The sequence below is a fragment of the Oncorhynchus mykiss genome, chromosome 5, assembly GCF_057628025.1.
Source record: "Oncorhynchus mykiss isolate SJ-2025 chromosome 5, ASM5762802v1, whole genome shotgun sequence".
In the NCBI taxonomy this organism is placed as follows: domain Eukaryota; kingdom Metazoa; phylum Chordata; class Actinopteri; order Salmoniformes; family Salmonidae; genus Oncorhynchus; species Oncorhynchus mykiss.
The window spans coordinates 94,368,575-94,389,677 of NC_143026.1; the positions used below are offsets into that span (position 1 = coordinate 94,368,575).

Consider the following 21,103-nt stretch of genomic DNA (forward strand, 5'->3'; position numbering starts at 1 on the left):
AGTCCCATCAACACACTGCAGTCCCCTCAGCTCACTGCAGTCCCATCAGCTCACTGCAGTCCCATCATCACACTGCAGTCCCATCAACTCACTGCAGTCCCATCAACTCACTGCAGTCCCATCAACTCACTGCAGTCCCATCAGCTCACTGCAGTCCCATCAACTCACGGCAGTCCCATCAACTCACTGCAGTCCCATCAGCTCACTGCAGTCCCATCAGCTCACTGCAGTCCCATCAACTCACTGCAGTCCCATCAGCGCACTGCACTCCCATCAACACACTGCAGTCCCATCAGCTCACTGCAGTCCCATCAACTCACTGCAGTCCCATCAGCTCACTGCAGTCCCATCAACACACTGCAGTCCCATCAACACACTGCAGTCCCATCAACTCACTGCAGTCCCATCAACTCACTGCAGTCCCATCAGCTCACTGTCTCCCAGACATAGATTATAGCTAGTCCTGGATTAAAAAGCTTGCTCAATGCAGAATACTCTTTGAAATGGCTTTTTAGTCCAGGACTAACCTTAATCTGTGTCCGGGAAACGGGCCCTTTGATCAAAGATACATCCGTCCATTTTATTTTTGTTTTTCCAGGAAATAAGGGTGCAGTGGGTGTGTCCTTCATGTTCAACGGTACTTCCTTTGGCTTCGTTAACAGTCACCTGACCTCAGGCAGCGAGAAGAAGATCAGGTGAGCTGCAGGGATCAAAAAAATAGTTGAAAAATAATTTTCAGAATATAAAAATCCTATACTGAATAGCTGTGTCAAATGTAGACAATTTCCATGTTTTCCCAGAACTCCTGACCCCCTAGGAACCAGAAAGCTAAATGGCATTAAATTAAAAAAGTGTATTAATTTCACAGACATAAATCTCAGTAGGTACAGAGATTTGGGATTTAAAATGACCAAATAAAAACAGACCATTTAAATGTGGTAATATGTCTGACCAGAACTACTCTCAATTGTCTTGCATTGAGTAATACATGGAAAGATTTCATAAAAAAATAAAAAAGTATTCCACTGGCACAATATCAGTACATTTAATTAACATCTCCTCAAAATGTATCTAAACTCTTAGGAGTTTTGTTCTGTTTACACTCCAGTATTGTTTAGAATGGTATTTGTGGTCTGTCTGCTCTATTTCCTGAGTAGGTTTTAAAACCCCCCGAGAGTCTATTGACGCATCGGTGGGTCAATCTAAATCCGTCAGTTAAAACAATAGAGATACCTGTTTGTCAAACCAGTAGAGATACCAGACCAGTAGAGATACCTGTTTGTCAAACCAGTAGAGATACCAGACCAGTAGAGATACCTGTTTGTCAAACCAGTAGAGATACCAGACCAGTAGAGATACCTGTTTGTCAAACCAGTAGAATCTCAATCCACTGCATTCTCCGATGTCGCCCCTTCCACATCTGCGGTGGATAGTGGCAGCGCTACGGGCGCTGTTTGTCAAACCAGTAGACATCCCGAAAATAGGTATTCTCACGAAAACCTCTGTAGCACCTGAACTAATCTGACCCCTCTATAGACAGGGGAGACTCTCGGGAACACGATGGTGTTCTACGTTTTGCTCTTTGACCCCCCCCCCCCCCCCCACGAGACTTGTCTGAAGTCGATAATGCTGATATGCCCATGTTTGTCTGTTGCATCTGAACCGTTTGGGTAACAAACTATTGTGACCCCACTGTAGAGAGGACAGACCCTCACGAACAAGATGCTGCTCTCCGTTTTTCTCTACGACCCCCCTACAAGTGTCATGGAATTCGTCTAAATCTAACCCATACAAATGAATGGAATTATTTTATGTTCGTTTCTGTTTGATGAATAGAGAAACATGAAGATGTGAGTCTGCATATTGCAGAAAACAATAGCTAAACGTGAGGAAAGAAAACACCATATCTCAACTTGAAACAAGACATTTAATTCCTCAACATTTTGTTCTCTTGCCAGACGCAACCAGAATTACGTCAGCATCCTACGCTTTCTTAATCTTGGAGATAAGAAACTGAATCCCTTTGACATCACACATCGATTTACTCATCTGTTCTGGTTTGGGGATCTGAATTATCGAATCGAACTGCCATCCACAGTAAGTTATACTTAGTTAAGCAGTTAGTTACTATTGGATGGGGAGATTGTTTTGTAGCTAATTCGGGGGGGGGGGGGGGGTGTAGCCCAACCGGGACTCAAACCCCAGGGTCCAGCGGCCGTCAACCCAAACACCTTAACCGTTACACCAGGAGATCCAAACCTTTTGACAAGTTGGTGTTGGGTTAAGGTTGCTTACAGTATCAACAACACTCAACGTAGTCTTCTCTTACTGAGATCATGACAGTATTACAAAAAGTGGAGATAATACTGAGAGGAATTAATGTCCGTAGCTAGGTTTCCATCCAATTAGTGACAGATTTTCTTACAAATATTCTAAAAATCAGCATAAAAACAATAATTATCCGTATTTTTCCCAACATAGATGTGTTTCCATCCAATTGACTTGTTGCAGATAGAGGACTATGCGTGGTGACATAGTGCACATAAAAAACACATTTTTATGGTTAACTTCCCATGTACCCAATATATATTTACATGACCCGCATGAAAAGGTTGGATGGAAACCTGCTTTGTGTAATAGTGTCAGTGTAACCAACAAGTGATTTCTGTCAACGTGCTTCTTGAATGTGTTAAGAAACAGAGAACAAGTTGTTACTTGGCCACTGGTTAGCAGAACGTGGAGGACAGAACGTCTGGTGCATGAAACAGTTTCCGTATCCTAAATGGCGCCCTTATTTGGTGCACTACTTTTGACTTAGGCATCCAAAATGGCGCCCTTATCTGGTGCACTACTTTTGACTTAGGCATCCAAAATGGCGCCCTTATCTGGTGCACTACTTTTGACTTAGGCATCCAAAATGGCGCCCTTATTTGGTGCACTACTTTTGACATATGCATCCAAAATGGCGCCCTTATTTGGTGCACTACTTTTGACTTATGCATCCAAAATGGCGCCCTTATTTGGTGCACCACTTTTGACCTATGCATCCTAATTGGCGCCTTTATCTGGTGCACTACTTTTGACCCGTGCCCTGGTGCCATTTGGGACACACAGCCAGCATGCAGTTCCTATTCCCTATTTATCTGTTAGCGACAAGTTAGGTGAAAAAAGAGACAGTGGTGTGCTGATGACGTCACCGAGCAGGAAAAAGAGAACAGCTGCTTTGCATTGTGTTCCCTTAACAGGAAGCAGAGAGCATTGTGACCAAGATCAAACAGCAGCAGTACCAGGAACTGCTGTGTAGAGACCAGCTCACCATTGAGAAAGGAGAAGAGAAGGTGTTCCTACACTATGGTAAGACATGGCCACTAGCAAAATCATACATTTCATACAAAATCAACCGTGATAGCACACATCTACAGTATGTTGGTATTGCAGGCTTAACAGCCATTACACTATCAAGTGTCAACATTTTAAAGAGGCAGTGCAGTCAAAAACTAGATTTTACCTATGTTTCATATCCACTATGAGATTGGAAAAAAATGATGTGAAAATGATGATAATGCACTTTTAGTGTCAGAGCTTTTTGAAAAGACAGGGGGTTGTTAATACACTAATAACAAATATAGTTTGCCCTCTCTGCCAAGAACAGCTGGTTTTCAGGTTACTGACACGCCCTGATCCTTTTTATTCTCTGTGTTTGGTTAGGTCAGGGTGTGACTCGGGTGGGAAAGTCTATGTTTTCTATTTCTTTGTTTTTGGCTGTGTGTGGTTCCCAATCAGAGGCAGCTGTCTATCGTTGTCTCTGATTGGGGATCACATATAAGTTGTCATTTTCCTTTAGGGTTTTGTGGAATCTTGTTTTCTGTTTAGTGTTTTTCGCCTGACAGAACTGTGCGCTTTCGTTTTTGATTTTGTTGTTTTTCGGTGTCGTCAATAAAATTACGATGTGGGGTGGCGCAGTGGTTAAGGGCTCTGTACTGCAGCGCCAGCTGTGCCATCAGAGACTCTGGGTTCGCGCCCAGGCTCTATCGTAACCGACCGCGACTAGGAGGTCCGTGGGGCGACGTACAATTGGCCTAGCGTCATCCGGGTTAGGGAGGGTTTGGCAGGTAGGGATGTCCTTGTCTCATTGCGCACCAGCGACTCCTGTGGTGGGCTGGGCGCAGTGCGCGCTAACCAAGGTTGCCAGGTGCACAGTGTTTCCTCCGACACATTGGTGCGGCTGGCTTCCGGGTTGGATGCGCGCTGTGTTAAGAAGCAGTGCGGCTTGGTTGGGTTGTGTATCGGAGGACGCATGACTTTCAACCTTCGTCTCTCCCGAGCCCATACGGGAGTTGTAGCAATGAGACAAGATAGTAGCTACTAAAACAATTGGATACCACGAAATTGGGGAGAAAAAGGGGTAATAAAAAAATAAAAAAATTAAAAATGACGATGTAATCGTAAACCTTCTCCCAACGAGAGCCCTCTCCCAACAGTGACACATCCCTCCCGTTAGGCTCCTCCAAATAGGCCTCTCTCTCAGACCACCCCCAGACAGTCCTGGCTACATTGTTTGCTTGAGAAACTGCAATTTGCTAAGAAGACATTTTTGTTAAGTTTTTTTTTTTGTTAAGTTTTGATCATTTTCAATTAAAAACAATCACAGTAAGGTAGTTAATTGTTACCTAGAAATGATTTCATATTGAGATTTTAAAAAACAGGTGCATTGGACCTTTTAATACCACCATTACCTAGTCCTTATGCTATTCTCATTGAAATGTAAATTCAAAAATATGAGCTGGCACACAAACAGAAAAATGTGTTTGTGTGGAGGTGCTGACTAACGACGAATAAACTATAAACTATCACAATAAAGAAAGTTGCACACTCCATGTAAACTCAGCAAAATAAGAAACGTCCTCTCACTGTCAACTGCGTTTATTTTCAGCAAACTTAACATGTGTAAATATTTGTATGAACATAACAAGATTCAACAACTGAGACAAACTGAACAAGTCCCACAGACATGTGACTAACAGAAATGGAATAATGTGTTCCTGAACAAAGGGGGGTTCAAAATCAAAAGTAACAGTCAGTATCTGGTGTGGCCACCAGCTGCATTCAATACTGCAGTGCATCTCCTCCTCATGGATTGCACCAGATTTGCCAGTTCTCGCTGTGAGATGTTACCCCACTCTTCCACCAAGGCACCTGCAAGTTCCCGAATATTTCTGGGGGGAATGGTCCTAGCCCTCACCCTCCGATCCAACAGGTCCCAGACGTGCTCAATGGGATTGAGATCCGGGCTCTTTGTTGGCAATGCCAGAACACTGACATTCCTGTCTTGCAGGAAATCACACACAGAACGAGCAGTATGGCTGGTGTCATTGTCATGCAGGAAGGGTACCACATGAGGGAGGAGGATGTCTTCCCAGTAACGCACAACATTGAGATTTCCTGCAATGACAACAAGCTCAGTCCGATGATGCTGTGACACACCGCTGCAGACCATGATGGACCCTCCACCTACAAATTGATCCCGCTCCAGAGTACAGGCCTCGGTGTAACGCTCATTCCTTCGTTAAAGGCGAATCCGACCATCAACCCTGGTGAAACAAAATCGCGACTTGTCAGTGCAGAGCACTTTTTGCCAATCCTGTCTGGTCCAGCAACGATGGGTTTGTGCCCATAGGCGGCGTTGTTGCATGTGATGTCTGGTGAGGACCTGCCTTACAACAGGCCTACAAGCCCTCAGTCCAGCCTCTCCCAGACTGTTACGGACAGTCTGAGCACTGATGGAGTGATTGTGCGTTCCTGGTGTAACTCAGGCAGTTGTTGTTGCCATCCTGTACTTGTCCAGCAAGTGTGATGTTCTGATGTACAGATCCTGTGCAGGTGTTGTTACACGTGGTCTGCCACTGTGAGGACGATCAGCTGTCCGTCCTGTCTCCCTGTAGTGCTGTCTTAGGCGTCTCACAGTACGGACATTGCTATTTATTGCCCTGGCCACATCTGCAGTCCTCATGCCTCCTTGCAGCATGCCTAAGGCACGTTCACGCAGATGAGCAGGGACCCTGGGCATCTTTCTTTTGGTCTTTTTCAGAGTCAGTAAAAAGGCCTCTTTAGTGTCCTAAGTTTTCATAACTGTGACCTTAATTGCCTACCGTCTGTAAGCTGTTTGTGTCTTAACTACCGTTCCACTGGTGCATGTTCATTAATTGTTTATGGTTCATTGAACAAGCATGTGAAACTGTGTTTAAACCCTTTACAATGAAGATCTGTGAAGTTATTTGGATTTTTACGAATTATCTTTGAAAGACGGGTGTCCTGAAAGAAGGGGCGTTTCTTTTTTTGCTTTAGTTTATAAACTCCCAGCAATTTAATAGGTATTTACCAGCGTTTCATCATCACTTCCTCATTAAAATGTGCAAAATGAATGAACCTGTCTTGACCTTTGATACCTCTGTTGTTTAATTTCATCTCCAGATGAGGAGGAGATCACGTTCGCGCCCACCTATCGTTTCGAGAGAGACACACGAGAGAGATATGCCTACACCAAGGCCAAAGCCACAGGGGTAGGTTTACGGTGTTTTCTCAGATCCCATTGGGCACTCCGCATCATTTTAACGTGGAAATGTGGGTAGAATTTGGTTAAGAAGTGGCTCAATGAGATTTTAACTTTTTATTCATCCATTCAAAAAGACTGCTAGAAGTTTGTTGGATTCCCAAATGTGTTTTCACTATGCTTTCAACCATCTGCAAGCAGAGTCAAATTCCAATGGAAAAATAATGTCTGATTTTGGGGTTTAGTTATCATCTAAATGTATTGTCACTGTGCTTTCAAACATTTAAAAGAAAAGTTCAAATGGTGTTATTTTTTAAATGTATTTTATTATTTCACCTTTATTTAACCAGGTAGGCTAGTTGAGAACACCTTTATTTAACCAGGTAGGCTAGTTGAGAACACCTTTATTTAACCAGGTAGGCCAGTTGAGAACACCTTTATTTAACCAGGCAGGCCAGTTGAGAACAAGTTCTCATTTACAACTGCGACCTGGACAAGAGAAAGCAAAGCAGTGTGACACAAACAACAACACAGAGTTCCACATGAACAAACGTACAGTCAATAACACAATAGAAAAATCTATGTACAGTGTGTGCAAATGAAGAAGAGGAGGGAGGTAAAGGCAATAAATAGGCCATAGTGGCGAAATAATTACAATTTAGCATTAACACTGGAGTGATAGATGTGCAGATGATGATGTGCAAGTAGAGATACTGGGGTGCAAAAGAGCTAGAGGATAAGTAACACTATGGGGATGAGGTAGTTGGGTGTGCTATTTACAGGTGGTCTTCATCTCATAGCAGAACCAAATGACCTGGATTGCAGTTAAGATTACATTAAAAGTGCAAAAGTGATCAATGATGTTGGAGATTCTGTAAAGATTATTACAGCAATTGTGAAGATCTCCACAGACCTGCGACCTTTGCATGCTATCTTGAACATACAGACTTATTATCACTTTCTAGGATTACATAAGACATTTATACAGCAACCTTTAAAATGTGGCCATGCATGTGTTACTCATTTTAAGGTTGAATAAAAACTGTTACGTTAGTTTGTAAGATCATATGTAATATTACAAAAGTTGGCAATGCGACCAAATATCAACATTTAAAGGAGATGTATCTAATGGATGTTTGCATTTTAGCACACTGGTTTAATCCTACAAATCATTTCTTAACTTGTCAACAAGTTAATAGGCTATGTACTGTATTGTAAAAGTGATTGGATTGTCAACACAACCAAATATCAACATTTAAAGGAGATGTATCTAATGGATGTTTGCATTTTAGCACACTGGTTTAATCCTACAAATCATTTCTTAACTTGTCAACAAGTTAATAGGCTATGTACTGTATTGTAAAAGTGATTGGATTGTCAACACAACCAAATATCAACATTTGAAGATTTAATTTTTTGTGTCATCGACATAGTCTGGCTTTAATACATGTTTGTGTACAAATGAATAATTGATATGTTAGATTCACGTCTCCATCTCAACCAAAAAGTCTAAGTTAAAGAATACGACTAAATCAAATTGAGTTATTAAGGGATCTCTCAGTAATATTTCTCATGATAGCATATTAGTAGTAGTCAAAGCTAAGCAGGGCTGGTCTTAGTTAAAACCCTGGATGGGAGACCAAAGAGATAGTAGATAGATCAACTCTCCAGTAGGAGGTGCTGTAGATGACTGAATTTCTAAAAGTTCACTATTTACATTTTTCTCCCTCACAGACTAAATACAATCTACCATCATGGTGTGATCGCGTTCTACGGAAGTCCTACCCCTTGGTGCATGTGTTCTGTCAGTCATACGGTGAGACTACTGCCATGATAATTGATCGATTGATTCATTGCAATAACCAATTAAATACATGTTTCATTTTAGCTAATGTTATTACCAATTATATCATTAGGCAAACCTCTTTTGCAGGGTGTACCAATGACATCATGACCAGTGACCACTCTCCAGTTTTCTCCACATTTGAAGTTGGAGTGGCATCGCAGTTTGTCTCCAAGCACGGTACAGTTTCTAACTTCGCTAGACAGTTACACCGTGCCGACTGTGTGACTAATGACTGTGACACAGTCAGACCAATTAATTTTTTTATTTTTTACAAATCCAATCAGCTCAGAAAAAAGATCTGATGAGATTTGTCAAAAAGACCAATTAGTGGTGGAAAAAAATATCAGAATTGGGCTGCATGTTTAAACACAGCCTATTACATCTGACGTTAGAAATTATCTGACTCCTAAGAAGTTCTTTCTACTGTTTTCCTAGTCAAACATTATGGACAAGACAACTACCTTTCAAATGGTCTTTTTAAAAAATCTTTCTTTCCAGATCCCAGCAGGGTGTCTCAGGGTGGGATCAAGTTCATGAACTGCGTTGCCACCCTCATGACAAAGTCCAAGACCAAGTTCTTCCTCGAATACCACTCCAGCTGCTTAGAGAGTAAGACTAGACCTTATTCCATCTGAACACAGTGGTTTATTTCATTTTTGCATTTAACCTTTATTTAACTAAGCAAGTCGGTGTCAAATTCTTATTTTATGATGATGGCCTACCCCGGCCAAACCCTACCCTAACCCGGCCAAACCCTACCCTAACCCGGCCAAACCCTACCCTAACCCGGACGACGCTGGGCAAAATTGTGCGCCGCCCTATGGGACTCCCGATTTATGGCCGGTTGTGATACAGCCCGGGATCGAATCCAGGGTCTGTAGTGATGCCTCTAGTGCTGAGATGCGGTGCCTTAGACCGCTGCATCACTCTTGAGTCCCAATAGTGGATAACGCTAAAATCGAACTTATTTGTATTTGCTATGGATCCCCATTAGCTGCTACCAAGGCTACTCTTCCTGGGGTTCAGCTAAAATTAAGGCAGTAATATACATTATAATTCATGTTAGCTCTATGTGTACGTTAATGTATTGATCACACCTACTAATGCTGCAGAAATCTGATGTAAAGCAGTATCCAAATCCATCAGTTGTAGTGATCACAATATAGTTAGTAGCCACATGTTGGAAAACCAACGTTCCAAAGGCTGTACCTAATATTGTGTCTAAGAGGTCATACAATAGGATTTGTAGTGATTCCTATTTTGACGATGTAAAGAATATTTGTTGGTCCATGGTGTGTAATGAGGAGCAACCAGACGCTGCTGGTCTGTGGTGTGTAATGAGGAGCAACCAGACGCTGCACTTGACACATTTATGAAATTGCTTATTCCAGTTACTAATAAACATGCACCCATTTAGAAAATGACTGTAAAAACCATTATATTCCCTTGGATTGATGAGAAATTGAAAAATGTTATGGTTGAGAGGGATGAGGCAGAAGGAATGGTAAATAATCTGGCTGCACAACCGATTGGCACAAGTACTGCAAATCTAGAAATCATGTGACTAAACACAACAAAAAGAAGAAGAAACTACACTATGAAACAAAGATCAATTATATAAAGAATGATCGTAAAATTCCATTCTGAGCAAAAAGGCAAACTCAGCTCCATCATTCATTGAATCATGTGGCTCATTCATCACAAAACACACTGATACTACCAACTACTTTTATAATTGGCAAAATTAGCAACAAACACTGAACCTACACATCTGAGTATATAACTGACCAAATTATGAAAGACAAGCAGTGTAATTTTGAATTCGGTAAAGTAACTGTGTGATAGAGGTGAAAAACGTATTGTTGTCTATCAACAATGACAAGCCACCTGGGTATCACAACTTGGATGGAAAATTACAGAGGATGATAGCGAATGATATTGCCACTCCTATTTGCCATCCCTAAGCTTACAAACATGTGTGTGCCCTCAAGCCTGGAGGGAAGCAAAAGCAATTCCACTACCCAAGAAGAGTAAAGCCCCCTTTACTGGCTCAAATAGCCGACCAATCAGCCTGTTACCAACCCTTAGTAATCTTTTGGATAAAAAAATTGTGTTTGACCAGGTACAATGCTATTTTACAGTAAATAAATGAACAATAGACTTCAGCATGCTTATAGGGAAGGGCATTCAACATGGACGACACTCACCCAAATTATGGATGATTGGCAGAGAGAAATTGATAATAAAAAGATTGTGGGAACTGTTTTGTTAGACTCGGTGCAGCTTTTGACATTATCAATCATAGTATGCTGCTGGAAAAACGTATATGTTATGGCTTTACACCCCCTGCTATATATGCCTCTCCAACATAATCTAGGTAGAATCAGGCATTCCCCAGGGCAGCTGTCTAGGCCCCATACTTTTTTTAAAATGTACACTAGTGACCTGCCACTGGCTCTGAGTAAAGACTCAACAAATGAACTGCAGTCAGAACTGCAGTCATTTTCAGAATGGGTGGCAAGGAATAAATTAGTCCTAGATATTTCAAAGCATTGTATTTGAGACAAATCATTCACTAAACCCTAAATCTTAACTAAATATTGTAATAAATAATGTGGAAATTGAGCAAGTTGAGGAGACTAAATTCCTTGGAGTAACCCTGGATTTGGTCAAAACATATTGATTTAATTTAATTTATTATTTCACCTTTATTTAACCAGGTAGGCCAGTTGAGAACAAGTTCTCATTTACAACTGTGACCTGGCCAGGATAAAGCAAAGCAGTGCGACAAAAACAGCAACACAGAGTTACACATAAGCAAATGTACAGTCAATAACACAATAGAAAAAAAATCTATGTACAGTGTGTGGGAAAAAAAGATTACAGAGCTAAGGCAATAAATAGGCCATAGAGGCGAAATAATTACAATTTAGCATTAACATTGGAGTGATAGATGCGCAGATGATGATGTGCAAGTAGCGATGCTGGGGTGCAAAAGAGCAAAAAATATAAATAACAATATGGGGATGAGGTAGTTGGGTGTGCTATTTACAGATTGGCTGTGTACAGGCACAGTAAGCTGCTCTGACAGCTGATGCTTAAATCCAGCTTCAGTGAGTTTTGCAATTCGTTCCAGTCATTGGTAGCAGAGAACTGGAAGGAAAGGGATCCAAAGGAGGTGTTGGCTTTGGGGGTGACCAGTGAAATTTAACTGCTGGCACGCATGATATGGGTGGGTGTTGCTATGGTGACCAGTGAGCTGAGATAAGGCAGGGCTTTACCTAGCGAAGACTTATAGATGACCTGGAGCCAGTGGGTTTGGCGATGAATATGTAGCGAGAACCAGCCAACGAAGAGCATACAGGTCGCAGTGATGGGTAGTATATGGGGCTTTGGTGACAAAGCGGATTGCACTGTGATAGACTACATCCAATTTGTTGAGTAGGGTGTTGGAGGCTATTTTATAGATGACATCACCGAAGTCAAGGATTGGTAGGATAGTCAGTCTTATGAGGGTATGTTTGGCAACATGAGTGAAGGAGTCTTTGTTGTGAAATAGGAAGCCAATTCTAGATTTAATTTTGGATTGGAGATGGTTAATGTGAGTCTGGAAGGAGAGTTTACAGTCTAACCAGACACCTAGGTATCTGTAGTTGTCCACATATTCTAAGTCAGAACCGTCCAGAGGAGTGAATCTAGTCGGGCTGGCGGGTGCGGGCAGCGATCGGTTGAAGAGCATGCATTTAGTTTTACTAGAATTTAAAAGCAGTTGAAGGCCACGGAAGGAGTGTTGAATGGCATTGAAGCTCGTTTGGAGGTTTGTTAACACAGTGTCCAAAGAAGGGCCAGATGTATACAGAATGGTGTCATCTGCGTAGAGGTGGATCAGAGAATCACCAGCAGCAAGAGCAACATGATTGATATATACAGAGAAGAGAGTCGGCCTGAGAATTGAACACTGTGGCACCCCCATAGAGACTGCCAGAGGTCCGGACAACAGGCCCTCTGATTTGACACACTGAACTCTATCTGAGAAGTAGTTGGTGAACCAGGCGAGGCAGTCATTTGAGAAACCAAGGATAATGAGTCTGCTGATAAGAATGCGGTAATTGACAGAGTCGAAGCCTTCGCCAGGGCGATGAAGACAGCTGCACAGTATTGTATCTTATCAATTATGATATCGTTTAGGACCTTGAACGTGGCAGAGGTGCACCCATGACCAGCTCGGAAACCAGATAGCATAGTGGAGAAGGTACGGTGGGATTCGAAATGGTCGGTGATCTGTTTGTTAACTTGGCTTTCGAAGATTTTAGAAAGGCAGGGCAGGATGGATATAGGTCTATAATAGTTTGGGTCTAGAGTGTCCCCCCCTTTGAAGAGGGGAAGACCGCTGCAGCTTTTCAATCTTTGGGGATCTCAGACGATACGAAAGAGAGGTTGAACAGGCTAGTAATAAGGGTTGCAACAATTTCGGGAGATAATTTTAGAAAGAGAGGGTCCAGATTGTCTCGACCGGCTGATTTGTAGGGATCCAGATTTTGTAGCACTTTCGGAACATCCGCTGTCTGGAGTTGCTGCAGGGGGTGCAGAGCTGTTGCCCGAGGTAGGGATAGCCAGGAGGAAAGCATGGCCAGCTGTAGAAAAGTGCTTATTGAAATTATCTTAGATTTATCGGTGGTGACAATGTTTCCTAGCCTAAGTGCAGTGGGCAGCTGGGAGGAGATGCACTTATTTTCCATGGACTTTACAGTGTCCCAAAACTTTTTGGAATTAGTGCTACAGGATGCAAATTTCTGTTTGAAAAAGCTAGCCTTAGCTTTCCTAACTGACTGTATATTGGTTACTAACTTCCCTGAAAAGTTGCATATTGCGGGGTCTATTAAATACTAATGCAGAATGCCACAGGATGTTTTTGTGCTGGTCAAGGGCAATCAGGTTTTGAGGTGAACCAAGGGCTATATCTGTTCTTAGTTCTACATTTTATGAACGGCATTTTTATGAACGCTTATTTAAGATGGTGAGGAAAGCACTTTTAAAGAGTAACCAACCATCGTCTACTGACGGGATGAGGTCAATATCCTTCCAGGATACCCGGGCCAGGTTGATTAGAAAGGTGTTTTAGGGAGCGTTTGACAGTGATGAGGGGTGGTCGTTTGACCGCGGACCCATTACGGACGCAGGCAATGAGGCAGTGATTGCTGAGATCCTGGTTGAAGACAGCAGAGGTGTATTTAGAGGGCAAGTTGGTCAGGATGATATCTAAGAGGGTTACGGATTTAGGGTCGTACCTGGTAAATTCCTTGATAATTTGTGTGAGATTGAGGGCATCTAGCTTAGATTGTAGGACGGCCAGGGTTTTAAGCATATCCCAGTTTAGGTCACCTAGCAGTGTGAACTCTGAAGATAGATGGGAGGCAATCAATTCACATATGGTGTCCAGGGCACAGCTGGAAGCTGAGAGGGGTCTATAACAAGCGGCAACGGTGAGAGACTTGTTTCTGGAAAGGTGGCTTTTAAAAGTAGAAGCTCAAATTGTTCGATCACAGACCTGCATAGTATGACAGATCTCTGCAGTAGATTGCAACTCCTCCCCTTTGGCAGTTCTATATCGTCGGAAAATGTGATAGTTGGGGATGAAAATTTCAGAATTTTTGGTGGCCTTCCTAAGCCAGGATTCAGACACGGCTAGGTGATGCAAGAGTATTTTTATTTATTTAACTAGGCAAGTCAGTTAAGAACAAATTGTTATTTACAATGACGGCCCACCAAAAGGCCTCCTGTGGGGATGAGGCCTTGGATTAAAAATACAAATAAATTAAATAAAAATATAGGACAAAACACACATCTCGACAAGTGAGACAACACAACATAAAGAGAGACCTAAAGACAACAACATAGCACGGCAGCCACAGTAGCTAAGATGGGGAGAGGTCTGTCCACAATAAAGCACTGTTCTACCTTCTTAACAACAATATCAACAAGGCAGGTCCTACAGGCCCTACTTTTGTTGCACCTGGACTACTGCCGAGTGATGTGGATAGGTGCCACAAAGAGGGACTTTGGAAAATTGCAACTGGCCCAGAACAGGGCAGCACGTCTGGCCCTTAAATGTGGATTTCATTCCTGTTCTGCTTGTGGTAGGTTGACTTATAACCTGAACCAGGTTGCATACACTGGTTACCGTTTGAAGTAATCTTGAGTGGGCAGCTTGATGAAAGCCAGTCAATATTTAGGTCACCCAGAAAATATACCTCTGTTGATATCACATACATTATCAAGCATTTCACACATATTTTCCAGATACTGACTGTTAGCACTTGGTGGTCTATAGCAGCTTCCCACAATAACGGGCTTTAGGTGAGGCATATGAACCTGTAGCTGTCATGTATTGTCATGTTGTCTTGTTTCTGTCCTTTCCCTTCACCCTGTCTCCCTCTGCTGGTCGTACTAGGTTACCGTTTCTGTCCCTCTTTCCCCCAGCTGTTCCTTGTCTTCTCTGACTACCTCATTCACCCCTTTTCCCACCTGTTCCCTTTTTCCCTCTGATTAGGTCCCTATATCTCTCTCTGTTTTTGTTCCTGTCCTTGTCGGATTCTTGTTTGTGTTGTTCATGCCTGAACCAGACTATCGTCATGTTTGCTGCAACCTTGTCCTGTCCTGTCGGAACCTGCCGGTCCATCTGAGCCTACGTTTTGTTTTGTTATTAAAGAAGCTCTGTTTACGTTAATTCGCTTTTGGGTCCTCATTCACGCACCTGACAGAAGAATCCGACCAAGAATGGACCCAGCGACTTCGGATCCTCTCCACTCAGCCGTCGAGATCCAGGGGGCGATGCTAGGCAGACACGAGCAGGAATTGTCTGCTGCTCGACATGCCGTTGAGACCCTGGCCACCCAAGTCTCCAACCTCACAGAACAGGTTCACCATCTCCGCCTCGATCCACCGGCCACTTCCAGGGGTTTCGAATCTCCGGAGCCCAGAATCAATAACCCGCCGTGTTACTCTGGGGAGCCCACTGAATGCCGCTCGTTCCTCACCCAGTGTGATATTGTGTTTTCTCTCCAGCCCAACACTTACGCCAGGAGCACTGCTCGTGTCGCCTACGTCATATCTCTCCTTACTGGACGGGCTCGTGAGTGGGGCACGGCAATCTGGGAGGCAAGGGCTGAGTGTACTAACCAGTATCAGGACTTTAAGGAGGAGATGATACGGGTTTTTGATCGATCTGTTTTTGGGGAGGAGGCTTCCAGGGCCCTGTCTTCCCTATGTCAAGGTAATCGATCCATAACAGACTACTCTATTGAGTTTCGCACTCTTGCTGCCTCCAGTGGCTGGAACGAGCCGGCTTTGCTCGCTCGTTTTCTGGAGGGTCTCCGCGCAGAGGTAAAGGATGAGATTCTCTCCCGGGAGGTTCCTTCCAGCGTGGATTCCTTGATTGAACTCGCTATTCGCATTGAGCGACGGGTTGATCTTCGTCACCGAGCTCGTGGAAAGGAGCTCGCGTTCTCCGTTGCCCCCCTCTCCGCATCACTACCATCTTCCTCTGCCGGCTCGGGAGCTGAGCCTATGCAGCTGGGAGGTATCCGCATCTCGACTAAGGAGAGGGAACGGAGAATCACCAACCGCCTCTGTCTCTATTGCGGTTCTGCTGGTCATTTTGTCACTTCATGTCCAGTAAAAGCCAGAGCTCATCAGTAAGCGGAGGGCTACTGGTGAGCGCTACTACTCCTGTCTCTCCTTCAAGATCCTGCACTACCTTGTCGGTCCATCTACGCTGGACTGGTTCGTCAGCTTCCTGCAGTGCCTTAATAGACTCTGGGGCGGAGGGCTGTTTTATGGACGAGACCTGGGCTCGGGAACATGACATTCCTCTCAGACAGTTAAGGGAGTCCACGGCCTTGTTCGCCCTGGATGGTAGTCCTCTCCCCAGGATTCAGCGTGAGACGCTACCTTTAACCCTCACTGTTTCTGGTAATCATAGCGAAACCATTTCTTTTTTAATTTTTCGTTCACCTTTTACACCTGTTGTTTTGGGCCATCCCTGGCTAGTTTGTCATAATCCTTCCATTAATTGGTCTAGTAATTCTATCCTCTCCTGGAACGTCTCTTGTCATGTGAAATGTTTAATGTCTGCTATCCCTCCTGTTTCCTCTGTCTCTTCTTCACAGGAGGAGCCTGGTGATTTGACAGGGGTGCCGGAGGAATATCACGATCTGCGCACGGTGTTCAGTCGGTCCAGGGCCACCTCTCTTCCTCCACACCGGTCGTATGATTGTAGTATTGATCTCCTTCCGGGAACCACTCCCCCCCGGGGTAGACTATACTCTCTGTCGGCTCCCGAACGTAAGGCTCTCGAAGATTATTTGTCTGTAGCTCTTGCCGCCGGTACCATAGTCCCCTCCTCCTCTCCCGCCGGAGCGGGGTTCTTTTTTGTTAAGAAGAAGGACGGGTCCCTGCGCCCCTGCATAGATTATCGAGGGCTGAATGACATAACAGTGAAGAATCGTTATCCGCTTCCTCTTATGTCTTCAGCCTTCGAGATCCTGCAGGGAGCCAGGTTTTTCACTAAGTTGGACCTTCGTAACGCTTACCATCTCGTGCGCATCAGGGAGGGGGACGAGTGGAAGACGGCGTTTAACACTCCGTTAGGGCACTTTGAATACCGGGTTCTTCCTTTCGGCCTCGCTAACGCTCCAGCTGTCTTTCAGGCATTAGTCAATGATGTCCTGAGAGACATGCTGAACATCTTTGTTTTCGTTTACCTTGACGACATCCTGATTTTTTCACCGTCACTCCAGATTCATGTTCAGCACGTTCGACGTGTCCTCCAGCGCCTTTTAGAGAATTGTCTTTTTGTGAAGGCTGAGAAGTGCTCTTTTCATGCCTCCTCCGTCACATTTCTCGGTTCTGTTATTTCCGCTGAAGGCATTAAGATGGATCCCGCTAAGGTCCAAGCTGTCATTGATTGGCCCGCCCCTAAGTCACGCGTCGAGCTGCAGCGCTTTCTCGGCTTCGCGAACTTCTATCGTCGTTTCATCCGTAATTTCGGTCAGGTGGCAGCTCCTCTCACAGCCCTTACTTCTGTCAAGACGTGCTTTAAGTGGTCCGTTTCCGCCCAGGGAGCTTTTGATCTCCTCAAGAATCGTTTTACATCCGCTCCTATCCTTGTTACACCTGACGTCTCTAGACAGTTCGTTGTCGAGGTTGACGCGTCAGAGGTGGGCGTGGGAGCCATTCTTTCTCAGCGCTCCCTCTCTGACGACAAGGTCCACCCATGCGCGTATTTTTCTCATCGCCTGTCGCCGTCGGAACGTAACTATGATGTGGGAAACCGCGAACTGCTCGCCATCCGGTTAGCCCTAGGCGAATGGCGACAGTGGTTGGAGGGGGCGACCGTTCCTTTTGTCGTTTGGACTGACCATAGGAACCTTGAGTACATCCGTTCTGCCAAACGACTTAATGCACGTCAGGCGCGTTGGGCGCTGTTTTTCGCTCGTTTCGAGTTCGTGATTTCTTATCGTCCGGGCTCTAAGAACACCAAGCCTGATGCTTTATCTCGTCTCTTCAGTTCTTCAGTAGCCTCCACTGACCCCGAGGGGATTCTCCCTGAGGGGCGTGTTGTCGGGTTGACTGTCTGGGGAATTGAGAGGCAGGTAAAGCAAGCGCTCACTCACACTCCGTCGCCGCGCGCTTGTCCTAGGAACCTTCTTTTCGTTCCCGTTCCTACTCGTCTGGCCGTTCTTCAGTGGGCTCACTCTGCCAAGTTAGCCGGCCACCCTGGCGTTCGGGGTACGCTTGCTTCCATTCGCCAGCGTTTTTGGTGGCCCACCCGGGAGCATGACACGCGTCGTTTCGTGGCTGCTTGTTCGGTCTGCGCGCAGACTAAGTCCGGTAACTCCCCTCCTGCCGGCCGTCTCAGGCCGCTTCCCATTCCCTCTCGACCGTGGTCTCACATCGCCTTAGATTTTGTCACCGGACTGCCTTCGTCAGCGGGGAAGACTGTTATTCTTACGGTTGTCGATAGGTTCTCTAAGGCGGCTCATTTCATTCCCCTTGCTAAGCTTCCTTCTGCTAAAGAGACGGCACAAATCATCATCGAGAATGTTTTCAGAATTCATGGCCTTCCGTCAGACGTCGTTTCGGACAGAGGTCCGCAATTCACGTCTCAATTTTGGAGGGAGTTTTGCCGTTTGATTGGGGCTTCCGTCAGTCTCTCTTCCGGCTTTCACCCCCAGTCTAACGGTCAAGCAGAACGGGCCAATCAGACTATTGGTCGCATCTTACGCAGTCTTTCTTTTCGCAACCCTGCGTCTTGGTCAGAACAGCTCCCCTGGGCAGAGTACGCCCACAACTCGCTTCCTTCGTCTGCGACCGGGCTATCTCCTTTTCAGAGTAGCCTCGGGTACCAGCCTCCGCTGTTCTCATCTCAGTTCGCCGAGTCCAGCGTCCCCTCCGCTCAGGCTTTTGTCCAACGTTGCGAGCGCACCTGGAAGAGGGTCAGGTCTGCACTCTGCCGTTATAGGACGCAGACTGTGAGGGCTGCTAATAAGCGTAGAACTAAGAGTCCTAGATATTGTCGCGGTCAGAGAGTTTGGCTCTCCACTCAGAACCTTCCCCTTAAGACGGCTTCTCGCAAGTTGACCCCGCGGTTCATTGGTCCGTTCCGTATTTCTCGGGTCATTAATCCTGTCGCAGTTCGACTTCTTCTTCCGCGATACCTTCGTCGCGTCCACCCGGTCTTCCATGTCTCCTGTATCAAGCCCGTTCTTCGCGCCCCCGCTCGTCTTCCCCCCCCCCCCCCCATCCTTGTCGAGGGCGCACCCATCTACAGGGTCCGTAGGATTTTGGACATGCGTCCTCGGGGCCGTGGTCACCAGTACCTCGTAGATTGGGAGGGGTACGGTCCTGAGGAGAGGAGTTGGGTTCCCTCTCGGGACGTGCTGGACCGTGCGCTGATCGAGGATTTCCTCCGTTGCCGCCAGGTTTCCTCCTCGAGTGCGCCAGGAGGCGCTCGGTGAGTGGGGGGGTACTGTCATGTATTGTCATGTTGTCTTGTTTCTGTCCTTTCCCTTCACCCTGTCTCCCTCTGCTGGTCGTACTAGGTTACCGTTTCTGTCCCTCTTTCCCCCAGCTGTTCCTTGTCTTCTCTGACTACCTCATTCACCCCTTTTCCCACCTGTTCCCTTTTTCCCTCTGATTAGGTCCCTATATCTCTCTCTGTTTTTGTTCCTGTCCTTGTCGGATTCTTGTTTGTGTTGTTCATGCCTGAACCAGACTATCGTCATGTTTGCTGCAACCTTGTCCTGTCCTGTCGGAACCTGCCGGTCCATCTGAGCCTACGTTTTGTTTTGTTATTAAAGAAGCTCTGTTTACGTTAATTCGCTTTTGGGTCCTCATTCACGCACCTGACAGTAGCCATATTACTTCAACAGTATTGAACATGAGATCCTCTCTAAGCTTCACAGGGATGTGGTTCTGAATATAGACCGCAACACCGCCTCTGTTGTCCTTTCTGTAGATGTTATAACCATGTATTGCTACCACTGTATTATCTAAGTGGGTTTCAGAGATAGAGTCAGGATATGAATCTGTCATCTGTTACCAGCAAGTTATTGATATAATGAAACTGGTTTCTTAAGCTACATATGTTAATTTTTCTGGGATGCTTGATTGTTTTCATTGCTTTACTGGGAAGCTTAGCAGAAGTAGACATGCTCATGTTATTTATGTTTGAGCTGATAATGCAGGGTGAGCTGCACACAGTGGACTTCCTGTTCGAACACATCGCAAGTTATGGATTTCGGGGCGGCAGGGTAGCCTAGTGGTTAGAGCGTTGGACTAGTAACTGGAAGGTTGCAAGTTCAAACCCCTGAGCTGACAAGGTACAAATCTGTCATTCTACCCCTGAACAGGCTGTCATTGAAAATAAGAATTTGTTCTTAACTGACTTGCCTGGTTAAATAAATAAATATTGTGAGCTTTTTTTTCATTTTTCTGGGATTCTTGATTGTTTCAAAACAATGTATATCAATAGCTTCAACTGAAATGTAATCTAACTCACAGTGACTGCACGCTAGTTTGGTCCCAGATCTGTTCACCTTTACGACTCCTATTGTTCATTCTCATACCAAACTTGAATTGGTTATATAGCACAAACAGATCTGGGACCAGCATAACTGCATACATTCTGTCCACAGAATTCGTCAAGAGCTCGGAAGGAGAGAACCAAGATCACTCAGATGGGTCCATCAAAGTTCGGTTTGGAAACCAAGTTGAGGTTTGTTGACAATTACGTTTTTTTTTGTTGCACTAGGCTAGGTGAGTTTACAATATGGCGTATTTGATGTAACAGAGCTCCTCTCGTGTCTTTTTAAAGCTCGTCCCTATCATCTCAGACCCGGAGTATCTGTTGGATCAACACATTCTCCTGTGTGTCAAGTCCACAGACTGTGATGAATCCTATGGTGAGAAAGAAGGACAACTGTGGTCTGTTTGGAGCGACTCGTTCTGAGAATGACACAGACCACATTTGGGCTTGAGTAAATACTAGTCTAGGTCTATGAATCATGATCATCTAGCTCTGTCTTCATCTAGCTCTGTCTTCATCTAGCTCTGTCTTTCTTCATCTAGCTCTCTTTCTTCATCTAGCTCTGTCTTTCTTCATCTAACTCTGTCTTCCTTCATCTAGCTCTATCTTCCTTCATCTA

General features: G+C 44.8%; 1 protein-coding gene across 2 annotated transcripts in view; it reads left to right on the forward strand.

Annotated features, from left to right (window-relative positions):
* Positions 1-21,103, forward strand: part of LOC110524859 (phosphatidylinositol 3,4,5-trisphosphate 5-phosphatase 1) — a 44,639-nt gene that overhangs the window by 20,446 nt on the left and 3,090 nt on the right. For both annotated transcript variants that reach the window (XM_036978951.2, XM_036978952.2), the window contains exons 14-22: positions 599-695; positions 1,959-2,097; positions 3,246-3,354; positions 6,472-6,560; positions 8,285-8,366; positions 8,484-8,573; positions 8,895-9,005; positions 20,594-20,673; positions 20,773-20,860. In XM_036978951.2, coding sequence (XP_036834846.2) covers positions 599-695; positions 1,959-2,097; positions 3,246-3,354; positions 6,472-6,560; positions 8,285-8,366; positions 8,484-8,573; positions 8,895-9,005; positions 20,594-20,673; positions 20,773-20,860 — 885 coding nt within the window. The remainder of the gene's footprint in view (positions 1-598; positions 696-1,958; positions 2,098-3,245; positions 3,355-6,471; positions 6,561-8,284; positions 8,367-8,483; positions 8,574-8,894; positions 9,006-20,593; positions 20,674-20,772; positions 20,861-21,103) is intronic.